Source organism: Eucyclogobius newberryi, unplaced genomic scaffold (assembly GCF_026437365.1).
Source record: "Eucyclogobius newberryi isolate DKJ021-1_F unplaced genomic scaffold, fEucNew1.0.hap1 SCAF_2, whole genome shotgun sequence".
Classification (NCBI taxonomy): Eukaryota; Metazoa; Chordata; class Actinopteri; order Gobiiformes; family Gobiidae; genus Eucyclogobius; species Eucyclogobius newberryi.
In genome coordinates this window covers 18,884,553-18,898,841 of record NW_027315834.1, presented here as the reverse complement: position 1 = coordinate 18,898,841, position 14,289 = coordinate 18,884,553, and the positions used below count along the sequence as shown (strand labels likewise).

The 14,289-nt window shown below is 43.1% G+C and overlaps 1 protein-coding gene across 1 annotated transcript; it reads right to left on the bottom strand.

Moving 5' to 3' along the window:
- On the bottom strand, window positions 1-7,056 carry ajm1 (apical junction component 1 homolog). The gene is made up of 2 exons (XM_072454053.1): window positions 6,793-7,056; window positions 1-3,544 (listed from the first exon to the last, which is right to left on the bottom strand). Exon 2 carries the CDS (start codon window positions 3,488-3,490, stop codon window positions 242-244), a length of 3,249 nt encoding a protein of 1,082 aa, XP_072310154.1. The 5' UTR covers window positions 3,491-3,544; window positions 6,793-7,056; the 3' UTR covers window positions 1-241.
- Between the last annotated feature and the right edge of the window lie 7,233 nt (window positions 7,057-14,289).

Sequence of the window (14,289 nt, the reverse complement as noted above, 5' to 3'; positions counted from 1 at the left end):
AAAATAGAATAATGCAAGAATAGGATTATGAATATGTGCATAAAATGATGATGGATATTAGGTGACTAAACAAATTATTTGATCATACTTGTTTTCCGGCCAAAAGATGTTATTTTGATAAGAGTAATACTGCTAACAAAAAAGGCTTACTCATCTGCAAATATTTGTACTAGGTTTTATATATAAATACAGTGTGTTTAAAACATTATACGTATTTGAAAACATACAACAGAAGGTGCACTTAAATGATATCATCGAGGAGATGTGGAGTTCCCACCCAGTCTAACGTCCTGGGCTCTGATGCAGCCATGATCATGCACATGAACTGCTTACCTGTCCTCTTATCTATCGGATATATAGTGGTGGGTGTGAACCTTCTGTTACTCTCCACAAACTCGCACAGTTGCTGGTATATCTGTGGATACTCATGACGGAGGAACACTCCACGTAGGCGCAGCTCCCTCTGTATATTTATGAAGCAGATTTCTCGGGCCTTCCTGCCCTCCTCTCCCTCTTTGTCAATATCAGCTGTTCCAGGGGGAGGCGTGAGGATTAGTGTCTCCATGTCACTTTCTTTCTTATGAACCTTCCTCTCTGGGCTGAAAGAGGCCAGGGCAACCTTTGCATATTTTCTAACAGTTGGAGCTTGGTTCCTTGGCGATGGACCATCAGGCAGCTGGTCTCCTACAGCAATAGATACATTCAAAATGAAACATTCATTAGGATCATACTCTCTCCCTGCTTCTTGTAGCTCTTTGCAGTATTCCCCAAGGTTGTCTTTGAAACTTTCGAGTTCTCGAAGGGAAAGATACGTGGGGGACATATGTAAACTATCCAGTCCATATTGTAAAAAGTTACTAGATGAGGCCGGGTTTGGGAAGCCCAGGAACAGCACCCCTCTGCCTCGGGAAAGGTAGCCAACTTTAGCAATACGAGAGAAGGCCTTGTGGACATCAACAGTCTCCCGGCAGTGTTTGATGATATGGCGACATGTACTGCCAATTCTGCCATACAAGCAACTCTCCTTATGCAAATCCCAGTCCTCTCTGCGACAGTTTCTGGAACAGTAATAGGTATAGCAGCTGTGGCAGGATTTAAAGTACAAGCATGCGTTGAATAAAGTCTCAGTTCTTCGACATTTGTTGTTGGAGCACATCATGGTGTCATCCTCATCTGGACTTTGATCTGGGGAGCACTCATCTGCACTCTTCATGGCATCACTTGCTCCGTCCATGTCCCGAAAGTCTGGGGTCATCCTTATGGAAGTGGGTTGTTTGTCCAGAGGAGGGGAATCTTCCACACACACCTTTGGACTTTTTCTAGACAGAGACACTGCCTCCTCCTCATCAATTAACTTTTTCAACTGATCTAAAATATCTTCACTGGTTCTTCGGCTTGGGGGTTTGTAGTCAGTCACAAGATCTGCCAGAAGCTCATCCAGCTGTTCAAGGCTCTGCTGCAGTGAAGCATTGTCATGTGGCTTTTCTTTGGTCGGCCCTTCAAACCCATGCTGAGAGTGCTCTGGGCCATCGGTGCTTCTGGAGTCAAGGATGTCCCAACTAGCAGACCTTCCATTGGCCTTGCTGAGATTTCCTGGTCGTATGTCATTGTCAGTAATTGTTATCTCAGGTGTTACAAACCAGAGTTTACTGGTGGGGCTCTTTGAGGCCTCTGTTGGGCTTTTGTCAACCAGCGAATTATCAGACATGGACAGAGCAGCATAGCGTCTTGGTGAACTAGAGAGATTAACCACCACTGGTTGTGGCTTGTCATCCGTTTCTGCTGCAGGCTTCCTAGACTCAAGAAGATCATCAAAGCTCTGCCCACGATGAACAGGTTGTTCCCGCTCAACACGAGAATCAAGCATGTTGTCCCAGGATCTAGAGTAAGATTTGGCCTCTGTGCCAATTCTTGGGGGCTCTACACATGGATTGGTATACCATGAGGATAAGACTGGCTCTTGTTGGACTCTGGTCGGAGTAACTTGGGATACATATGAGGCAGGGTTAGTAGAATATCCGGATGCATCTGAACCATACCATTCGTCTGCTTGTGCCTGCATTACTCTGGCATGTCGGCGTCCCTCTGTGTAGTAGGTCCTAGATGGTATGTGATGCTCTGGAGCCATTGCATACATGTCAGCAGAATAATATAACCTAGGTGGGGAAGTTTGTATTTGGTAAGATCTTGGATCGTCCCCATAGATTATCCTTGCAGGAGGTGTTTGAATGATGTATGGCGCAGGCTCATTGGCCCCATAAGATTTTGGATAACTCGAGTATGGATATGACTCCATCTCTGGGTAATAGGATTTTGCGGTTACTGCATGCACCATTCGTGTCCTTGGATCTTGAACATATTGAACTTTTGGAGAGTGTGAGTATGCGCGACCTGGGGTGTAGCGTTCGTCATGGTAGTAAGAGCTTGGCTGAGGTGGAGCAGTAGTGACATATCTGTTTGGGTCATCTGCATAAAAAAATCTGGTTGGCACATTAGGACTGGAATGAGCTCTTCGTTCTCGACCATAATATTCAGTTGAAGAAGGCATTTTCTGCATGGAAACCTCGATGGGTTGTTGGTAACTGTTCGGCATGCTACGCGAGTATTGATAGGCTTGTCTGCTATCAGAGTCCGTTGGTGTTGGCGTTCGGGAGTAGGAGAAATGTCGAGGCACAGTCAGACTTCTAGTGCCGCTGCTGTGATGCCTCTGCCATGGTATGTCCATGTTGGGCGAGGCCTGTTTATGTTTTGAATTCTGAACAGCAGCACTGTCAGGTTTGATGTCCATGCGACACCTGACATGAGGGCTAGTGGCAGGTTTGTCATGCCCTCTGTCATCCAAATTATCAGCACCATAATGTGGGGAGTATCTAGTGCTGTCAGCCATTTGAGGCTGTAGCTTAAGGGGGTGCATTTCTTGCATGTGAGCCCTAGTAGCAGTATGAGACGATTCTCTACGTGGCGATACTTCAGGTCTCCATCGTGCTTCCCGAGAGGTCCTCTGTGACTCCCTCCCTTTTCTCCCTGAAGATGGAGTCCTTTCAAAAGACACTGGAGTGAAGTTTGTTTGGACGCGAGGGGCACTTTTTGATCTAGTCCTTTTTTTTTGCTCAGAAGCAACTTCAATGTCTGCTCCCATTGGCTGAGGAGTGAGTCTATGGCTGAAAATGTCTGGTGCTGAAAAGCGGTACCTCTGCTGGCGGCCCAGGGCATTCCAGGCCATGTCTGGGTTGGCTGCATGCCTATCTGTTTTTCTGAATGGGGACTCCATTGCGTACTTGTGGGATTTGGGGTATTCTAATGACCTGGAGTCAAAAGTGCGGCAGTGCCTCTTATTGACTGTACTTATACTGTCCTCCAGTGTGTTGTAGGTTATAACATCACATTGTGTGAAAGGCTGCAAGGACTTGAAGTGTGAGGAAATAGGAATTACTTTTATGTCTCGATGCACAGTTGATACCAGTATGTCAGGCGGGTCTGTGCGTGTCATCTTAAAGGGACTATTCTAGTTTTGTCCATAGAGATGCTTTAAAGGTGATGGGGCCTGAAAAAAAAGAAAAATAACTCAATCAGTAAAGTCATTGGTAGAATAAGTGCAAGGTAAGTTCCTTTTATTATTTTACTTATTTATTACTTATTTATACCATTGTCCAACAATATCAGTTAAACATGTATACTGCATCTGAAAACATTGCAGCATTGTGTTATTATTGTCTTAGAACATTAAAAACAAATACATTAGAGAAGCTATAACTTGGTTCCACTCACTCAAGACACAATGTCTGATGAATTATCAGTAATGTCTTGCAGGGTTTACGCTGAATGCATTGGCATGACTAGCAGATTATTTCAAACCCAGTGAAGAGTGAGAGGATCTGACAAGATGGAGGGACAACTGTGAAAACACAGTAAAAGAGGAACGCTCGACCATCTAAACCCAACAATAACTAGTAAACACTAGTTATTGTTGGGTTGTAGGGGCAGTCAGAGCAATCATCTGAGATTGCTCTGACTGTACAAAATAATCTACCCCCGGATGACTCATTATCTGAGCGATAATGTCCATGGAAAAATGCAGATAAAAAATACACAATATCGTCACATACATTTCTTAATATTGCCTTTAACAGAACATAAGTAAATGAGGAATAAAGAGACATTAAATAGACATCAGGTTCAATTGGTTAAAACTAACTAGGTTTTTTATTTGCGGGGGTTCTGGAATTGGCTCCCTTTGTCACAGATGTCTGCATGTTGCAAGTGCTACGCTGCCTTCACACTCTGTCTGACAGCCCGTCTTGGTAACGCTCGGAGTACAAGACAGGAATCTGGTGAGCATGCTGCCTCATATGCTGCTGGTGGGACCTTTTCTATGTTCCTATTACCAGGCATAATAAGGGAACTCTACAATCCAACAAAGCAATGATAAGACTTCAATGCATAACTTTTCAGACTAAAAATATGTAAAACAAGCTGCAGAAGACTATTGGTAGAACATGTCTGATTCTCAGGGCTAAAGGAATCTGTGTAGTATAAATGTAGTAACCCTCCCCCACCATAACAGACTCTACTCACTGACCTCACACTTGACTGGGTTATACTGATTCAAGTGCCAGCTCCGGTTTATCTCTATTTCAAATGTTTTTTGAATTACTTCATTAACTACTTTATTCTTTCTGCTTATTCTTCTTATTCTCCGAAATTTGGGATAGGTTTTGTACCAGATGACCTTCCTGATACAGCCGCATTTATACCTAGGCATAGCAGCAGTTTTTACTATTTAGTTACAAGCTTTAAGAGACTTTAATGTCTAAAGTTTATGTGTAAAGATGACGCGGTAAGGTCAGCCAATGCACACATCCATCTAAAAGGGAACAAGGCACGACAGCCAGATAATTGGGGTTTTGAGAAAGTCCACCCTCGAGCAAATATGTCTTAAGTGAGAGTCAGAGTAGGTCAGTCACAATTATTATGGTACATCAATTTCAATGACAAATTAACAATATTTTTTTGACTCGATATTTATCTTATTATTACTTATTACTATTATAACATTTGTCATACATCATATCACTAATTACTAAGTACTTTCTTCTATTAGATGTCGGTACAAACTAAATACTTAGCAGCATTGTGTTTATTTTGTTTTATTATTTACTTTATCGAGCTATGGTTTGTTGATGCTTCTTAACCCCTGCAAAGCAAAGCAAATAATTAAGGGTCAACTAATATAACAAAATTGTATGCGTTTCAAAACTTCAATATGGAGGATGGTACAGTCTGAATTGACTATATAAAATGTTTTTTAAATGTCAAGAGTTCAACTATTGCTTGTAACCATATGTCTCTTAACCCCCACGCTCATAATCATAACCATAATAATATAATAATAATAAATGTATACATTTGTTGTTTTTCTTCCAGCTCTGAGCATGATGGTAGCACAGGTTGTAGGAATGGTATACAGGGACTTTTACATATACTGCTTTTGCGAGTTGAGGAGTTGTTTGACTTTTAAATAAAAATGAAATGCAGTAGTTTAGATTTGAGTGAACAGCACTCTCGTCTTTGATGTGTGTGCTTTTCTGTTAGATGCAGTTTTGGCTGCATATGCTGCCTCCATTTGCACGATTGCCTCCTGAGCCACGGAGAGGCTGTGGTGTTGTGGCCACACTGGTAATAAATCTGCCAGTATTTCACTGCTGCCAAACTTATGCCTCAACAGCAGTTTGTGGAGGCTGTGTGCTCTCCATCTTTAATTCTTCTGATCAATAAGTGCCAAATCTGCCACAGAATAAACACAGACCCTTGATTAGATGTATAGCTCAAGGTCTTCACTCTGTATTCAGCCAACAAGTTCACTGTAGGCACATATTTATAATCAGGAGAAAGGCAATAACAAAACATGCCTGTGAAAACCATACTATTTAATCTGTTTTGTTCATATCTCAAAAGAGACTAGACACGTTAAAGCTAAGCTGTTATTATAGCTGACCTAGATTTAAGCTTTGGCCAAGTAATCAAGAGATGTTCCTTTGAATTGTGCTATGGATATAAATCTGATAAACCATATAAGGAATAAAGAATACTTGTTCTCAATTGAACAAATAGTAGAGCTATGTGCCTGGTCATAATTGTACTCTAAACTACAGAGATCTTTAATGTGGCTTGTGAGCCTCTCTCCTGAGCTCCAGGAGCACTAGGTCCTGTGTGAGTTAATGTTGCACATTCTACCAGTGCTTTAATGTTGCACAGCGGGAGAAGTCATCTGTTTGTCAGCAGCTGCTTGTGCACACAACAGCATCTTACAGGCCTCCATCTGCTCTGATGTCAACATGCAACCTGTGTGGATTTGAAGAAGGGATGAGATCAAGTCAAATTAACTTGCATCAAGTGCATCAAGTTCGGCCAAACGTCGCATTGGGGCTGAGCTAGCAAACCCGTGTGCTAGCGTGTGTAGTGGTGTCTGTAGTGTCACAGGCGGATGCTGCTAGGGATGCGCTGAGGACGATGTCAGGGCTGTTTGATGAGGGAGCACGAAGGAAGGAGCTCTCCTCTCGGCATGGATGGTTGCAAACATGTGCATCAGGCGTGTTCCGAGCATAATCTGTGCTCAAGCAGCGGTGGAGTGCAATCTGACAGAAGGATGCGCGGTCACGGCGCCTTCACCCCGCCGCAGTGATGTAATAATAGCCAGAAATGACAGGGAGAAACCCCGTAACGAGTCCCCGGCGAGTGGGGGTCGTTTGCACCGATACTATGCGCGACGTGAATCAAACGCTCGGCACTTACCGCAGCGGTTCGCCCTTGCAGCCTGGGCTCGTCCATTCTCCGCGGCGGAGGCAACTCCAGGTAGCGCCAGTGCTTCCCAATGACGACATCGAACATGTGCAAAAGGTAGAGCTGCAATATCCGCCTTATTGGTCAGTCCCAGGATCCTCTCTCTCCCTCTCCTCCCCTTCTTCACTGACGTTACATCGTTAGTGATTCTCTGCGCAAACGCCGCTGCAGCATCCACATCCCTCCAGCAGCCAATCAGCCATCACAGCCAAGCAGCCAACCACTGCCACGCGCCTGCCTCGTGCTCATCATGTATGAAGTGTCCATCTGCTCATGTGGAAGTAACATCTGTGCGCATCATGGGGACCATCCACGGGCTCATGACCTTTGTTTTTGTGCCACCTACAGGAGGCTTTAGTTGGGCCTTTCTTCAGAGCCCAGCCCCTGTGTACGTGCATGTAACATGTGTACATGTGTGTAACATGTGTACATGTGTGTAACATGTGTACATGCGTGTAACATGTGTACATGGGTGTAACATGTGTACGTGCGTGTAACATGTGTACATGGGTGTAACATGTGTACATGCGGGTAACATGTGTACATGGGTGTAACATGTGTACGTGCGTGTAACATGTGTACGTGCGTGTAACATGTGTACGTGCGTGTAACATGTGTACATGCGGGTAACATGTGTGCATGGGTGTAACGTGTACGTGCGTGTAACATGTGTACATGGGTGTAACATGTGTACATACGTGTAACATGTGTACATGGGCGTAACATGTGTACGTGCGTGTAACATATGTACGTGCGTGTAACATGTGTACATGAGTGTAACATGTGTACATGCGGGTAACATGTGTTCACTCTGAAGAGTGGGTCCTGCTCGACTCCGACGGTCCCTCATCTGCCTGAAGAGTGGGTCCAGTTCGCCTCAGTCGGTCCCTCATCTGCCTGAAGAGTGGGTCCAGCTCCAGTCTCCCTCGTGTCCGTCTGTCCGTCTGTGAGAGTCGGATCTCTCCTTCACTGGAACTCTTCCAGGTTTCTACGCTTTTTTCCCAAAGAGGTTTTTTTTGTAGTTTTTCCTGGCCGAGAATGAGAGTCTAAGGACAGAGGACCCTGGGACATCGTCCCTCGCCACCACAGACATTGTCTGACTCCATCGCCACCACAGACATTGTCTGACTTCATCGCCACCACAGACATTGTTGATTCATTTCTCCCTGTGGCCCTCAGAGGCAACTGTTGTTGTGATTTTGGGCCTTACAAAAATAAATTGATTTGATTTGATTTGAACATGTGTACATGCGTGTAACATGTGTACATGGGTGTAACATGTGCACGTGCGTGTAACATGTGTACATGGGTGTAACATGTGCACGTGCGTGTAACATGTGTACATGGGTGTACCATGTGTACATGCGGGTAACGTGTGCATGGGTGTAACATATGTACGTGCATATATCATGTGTACATGCGGGTAACATGTGTGCATGGGTGTAACATGTGTACATGGGTGTAACATGTGTATGTGCGTGTAACATATGTACGTGCGTGTAACATATGTACGTGCGTGTAACATGTGTACATGGGTGTAACATGTGTACATGCGGGTAACATGTGTACATGGGTGTAACATGTGTACGTGCGTGTAACATGTGTACATGGGTGTAACATATGTACGTGCATATATCATGTGTACATGGGTGTAACATGTGTACATGGGTGTAACATGTGTACGTGCGTGTAACATGTGTACGTGCGTGTAACATGTGTACGTGCATGTAACGTGTGCATGGATGTAGCATGTGTACGTGCGTGTAACATGTGTACATGGGTGTAACATGTGTACATGGGTGTAACATGTGTACGTGCGTGTAACATGTGTGCATGGGTGTAACATGTGTACATGGGTGTAACATGTGTACATGGGTGTAATATGTGTACATGCGGGTAACATGTGTGCATGGGTGTAACGTGTACGTGCGTGTAACATATGTATGTGCGTGTAACATGTGTACATGAGTGTAACATGTGTACATGGGTGTAACATGTGTACGTGCGTGTAACATGTGTGCATGGGTGTAACATGTGTACATGGGTGTAACATGTGTACATGGGTGTAATATGTGTACATGCGGGTAACATGTGTGCATGGGTGTAACATGTGTACGTGCGTGTAACATATGTATGTGCGTGTAACATGTGTACATGAGTGTAACATGTGTACATGCGGGTAACATGTGTACATGGGTGTAACATATGTACGTGCATATATCATGTGTACATGCGGGTAACATGTGTGCATGGGTGTAACATGTGTACATGGGTGTAACATGTGTACGTGCGTGTAACATATGTACGTGCGTGTAACATATGTACGTGCATGTAACATGTGTACATGGGTGTAACATGTGTACATGCGGGTAACATGTGTACATGGGTGTAACATGTGTACGTGCGTGTAACATGTGTACATGGGTGTAACATATGTACGTGCATATATCATGTGTACATGGGTGTAACATGTGTACATGGGTGTAACATGTGTACGTGCGTGTAACATGTGTACGTGCGTGTAACATGTGTACGTGCATGTAACGTGTGCATGGGTGTAACATGTGTACGTGCGTGTAACATGTGTACATGGGTGTAACATGTGTACATGGGTGTAACATGTGTACGTGCGTGTAACATGTGTACGTGCGTGTAACATGTGTGCATGGGTGTAACATGTGTACATGGGTGTAACATGTGTACATGGGTGTAATATGTGTACGTGCGTGTAACATGTGTGCATGGGTGTAACATGTGTATATGGGTGTAACATGTGTACGTGCGTGTAACATGTGTGCATGGGTGTAACATGTGTACATGGGTGTAATATGTGTACATGCGGGTAACATGTGTGCATGGGTGTAACGTGTGTACATGGGTGTAACATGTGTACATGGGTGTAATATGTGTACATGCGGGTAACATGTGTGCATGGGTGTAACGTGTACGTGCGTGTAACATATGTATGTGCGTGTAACATGTGTACATGAGTGTAACATGTGTACATGGGTGTAACATGTGTACGTGCGTGTAACATGTGTGCATGGGTGTAACATGTGTACATGGGTGTAACATGTGTACATGGGTGTAATATGTGTACATGCGGGTAACATGTGTGCATGGGTGTAACATGTGTACGTGCGTGTAACATATGTATGTGCGTGTAACATGTGTACATGAGTGTAACATGTGTACGTGCGGGTAACATGTGTACATGGGTGTAACATGTGTACGTGCGTGTAACATATGTATGTGCGTGTAACATGTGTACATGAGTGTAACATGTGTACATGCGGGTAACATGTGTAGATGGGTGTAACATATGTACGTGCATATATCATGTGTACATGCGGGTAACATGTGTGCATGGGTGTAACATGTGTACATGCATATATCATGTGTACATGGGTGTAACATGTGTACATGGGTGTAACATGTGTACGTGCGTGTAACATGTGTACGTGCGTGTAACATGTGTACGTGCATGTAACGTGTGCATGGGTGTAACATGTGTACGTGCGTGTAACATGTGTACATGGGTGTAACATGTGTACATGGGTGTAACATGTGTACGTGCGTGTAACATGTGTACGTGCGTGTAACATGTGTGCATGGGTGTAACATGTGTACATGGGTGTAACATGTGTACATGGGTGTAATATGTGTACGTGCGTGTAACATGTGTGCATGGGTGTAACATGTGTATATGGGTGTAACATGTGTACGTGCGTGTAACATGTGTGCATGGGTGTAACATGTGTACATGGGTGTAACATGTGTACATGGGTGTAATATGTGTACATGCGGGTAACATGTGTGCATGGGTGTAACGTGTACGTGCGTGTAACATATGTATGTGCGTGTAACATGTGTACATGAGTGTAACATGTGTACATGGGTGTAACATGTGTACGTGCGTGTAACATGTGTGCATGGGTGTAACATGTGTACATGGGTGTAACATGTGTACATGGGTGTAATATGTGTACATGCGGGTAACATGTGTGCATGGGTGTAACATGTGTACGTGCGTGTAACATATGTATGTGCGTGTAACATGTGTACATGAGTGTAACATGTGTACATGCGGGTAACATGTGTACATGGGTGTAACATATGTACGTGCATATATCATGTGTACATGCGGGTAACATGTGTGCATGGGTGTAACATGTGTACATGGGTGTAACATGTGTACGTGCGTGTAACATATGTACGTGCGTGTAACATATGTACGTGCATGTAACATGTGTACATGGGTGTAACATGTGTACATGCGGGTAACATGTGTACATGGGTGTAACATGTGTACGTGCGTGTAACATGTGTACATGGGTGTAACATATGTACGTGCATATATCATGTGTACATGGGTGTAACATGTGTACATGGGTGTAACATGTGTATGTGCGTGTAACATGTGTACGTGCGTGTAACATGTGTACGTGCATGTAACGTGTGCATGGGTGTAACATGTGTACGTGCGTGTAACATGTGTACATGGGTGTAACATGTGTACATGGGTGTAACATGTGTACGTGCGTGTAACATGTGTGCATGGGTGTAACATGTGTACATGGGTGTAACATGTGTACATGGGTGTAACATGTGTACGTGCGTGTAACATGTGTGCATGGGTGTAACATGTGTACATGGGTGTAACATGTGTACATGGGTGTAATATGTGTACATGCGGGTAACATGTGTGCATGGGTGTAACATGTGTACGTGCGTGTAACATATGTATGTGCGTGTAACATGTGTACATGAGTGTAACATGTGTACATGCGGGTAACATGTGTACATGGGTGTAACATATGTACGTGCATATATCATGTGTACATGCGGGTAACATGTGTGCATGGGTGTAACATGTGTACATGGGTGTAACATGTGTACGTGCGTGTAACATATGTACGTGCGTGTAACATATGTACGTGCATGTAACATGTGTACATGGGTGTAACATGTGTACATGCGGGTAACATGTGTACATGGGTGTAACATGTGTACGTGCGTGTAACATGTGTACATGGGTGTAACATATGTACGTGCATATATCATGTGTACATGGGTGTAACATGTGTACATGGGTGTAACATGTGTACGTGCGTGTAACATGTGTACGTGCATGTAACGTGTGCATGGGTGTAACATGTGTACGTGCGTGTAACATGTGTACATGGGTGTAACATGTGTACATGGGTGTAACATGTGTACGTGCGTGTAACATGTGTGCATGGGTGTAACATGTGTACATGGGTGTAACATGTGTACATGGGTGTAATATGTGTACATGCAGGTAACATGTGTGCATGGGTGTAACGTGTACATGCGTGTAACATATGTATGTGCGTGTAACATGTGTACATGAGTGTAACATGTGTACATGGGTGTAACATGTGTACGTGCGTGTAACATGTGTGCATGGGTGTAACATGTGTACATGGGTGTAACATGTGTACATGGGTGTAATATGTGTACATGCGGGAAACATGTGTGCATGGGTGTAACATGTGTACGTGCGTGTAACATATGTATGTGCGTGTAACATGTGTACATGAGTGTAACATGTGTACATGCGGGTAACATGTGTACATGGGTGTAACATATGTACGTGCATATATCATGTGTACATGCGGGTAACATGTGTGCATGGGTGTAACATGTGTACATGGGTGTAACATGTGTACGTGCGTGTAACATATGTACGTGCGTGTAACATATGTACGTGCATGTAACATGTGTACATGGGTGTAACATGTGTACATGCGGGTAACATGTGTACATGGGTGTAACATGTGTACGTGCGTGTAACATGTGTACATGGGTGTAACATATGTACGTGCATATATCATGTGTACATGGGTGTAACATGTGTACATGGGTGTAACATGTGTACGTGCGTGTAACATGTGTACGTGCGTGTAACTTGTGTACGTGCATGTAACGTGTGCATGGGTGTAACATGTGTACGTGCGTGTAACATGTGTACATGGGTGTAACATGTGTACATGGGTGTAACATGTGTACGTGCGTGTAACATGTGTGCATGGGTGTAACATGTGTACATGGGTGTAACATGTGTACATGGGTGTAATATGTGTACATGCAAGTAACATGTGTACATGCGTGTAACATGAGTATGTGCGTGTAACATGTGTACGTGGGTGTAACATGTAGCTCACTGTAAAGGGGCAAACATAGACAAGTGTATTAGCGCGATTCTCATTTGTGGTGCACCCAAGAACTTTTGGATGTTGAGTAATGAATCAAATATGTGCAAATACACATCAGCCGAATAGCCTACACAAAATGTGAGCTACTGCTTTAACATTCAGCTCTGATCAGATTTACATGCCCAGGAGCCACACCAGCAACAAATGTTATTGACTATATGACATTTCCCTAAGTATGTTTTAAAGCCAAAGTAATTCACCCAAGCCTATAAAACAATGTGTTAAAATGTGAATGCCACAAGGAAATTAAACTTATGAAGACAAAAAAAAAGAATGCAAATATAAAATATCCGCGTGTTGGTGACAGAAATATTGTTAAACTTCAAAATGTAACAGTGACACTGTTAAAGGCGAGCTATAATCTGGAAGTGCAAGGAAAGTCATTAAACCATATTGACCTTTATCAGGTGCTCACTGTATGATTTCTGACTTTTCTGTCAGAGGAGAAAAATAATAGTCCAAGAGCCAAGGATCAGTTATGGAGCTTCAGAAAGACCTGAATCCTACAATTCAACTGTTTATAATGGATAACTTTAATGCAACAACCAGCTTTATAAGCACACTTCATACACATGACTCAAAAATCATATTGAAGTGTGATTAATCATATTTTTACATATTGTAAAATACTGGGAGACTTTCCATGGTTTTCAGGTGTGTCATATTAACATTAGGTTTCCCTCATGACATTAGAAATGACATTTCTGTTTATACATCTTCTTCAGAACTTTTGTCTAGATTTTTTAATTGTTATGACCTAATGTTTTGTCACTCTTGAATTTAACTGTCGAAAATGAAGTTTCTATAAAGGCCCAAGAAGTCACCAGACCATTTTGAGGATTGCTCACCATTCAAAAGATCGGATAATTTGTTGAATATGAAAAGAAGAGGTCCATGAAAATTCTTTTTGTGGAACAATGAACAAACAAAAAAATCCAATCTGAGCAATGCATGTATAGTTTGTCAACACAGGGCGGGTCTTCAAACTTTTCTTGCTAAATTAAAATAAATAAATAGTTACAGTAAATGTGTCCAGTTTGCTGAAAATAATAGTGTAGACTTTTATTTAATTTAGAAACATAAAAATGCTAAAACATCCAACACTTCCCTGCTCCTGCATGTCTGTGTTTCACAGAGCTTTGCACGGACATTTTAAAGTATTGATTATTGACCCAGGCCTCATATGCTAACTGTCATAAGATCTTGTGAT

What these genes read in the sequence shown, in the direction of transcription:
- ajm1 (XM_072454053.1), bottom strand. Translation starts at nt 3,490, where the DNA reads ATGACACGCACAGACCCGCCTGACATACTGGTATCAACTGTGCATCGA.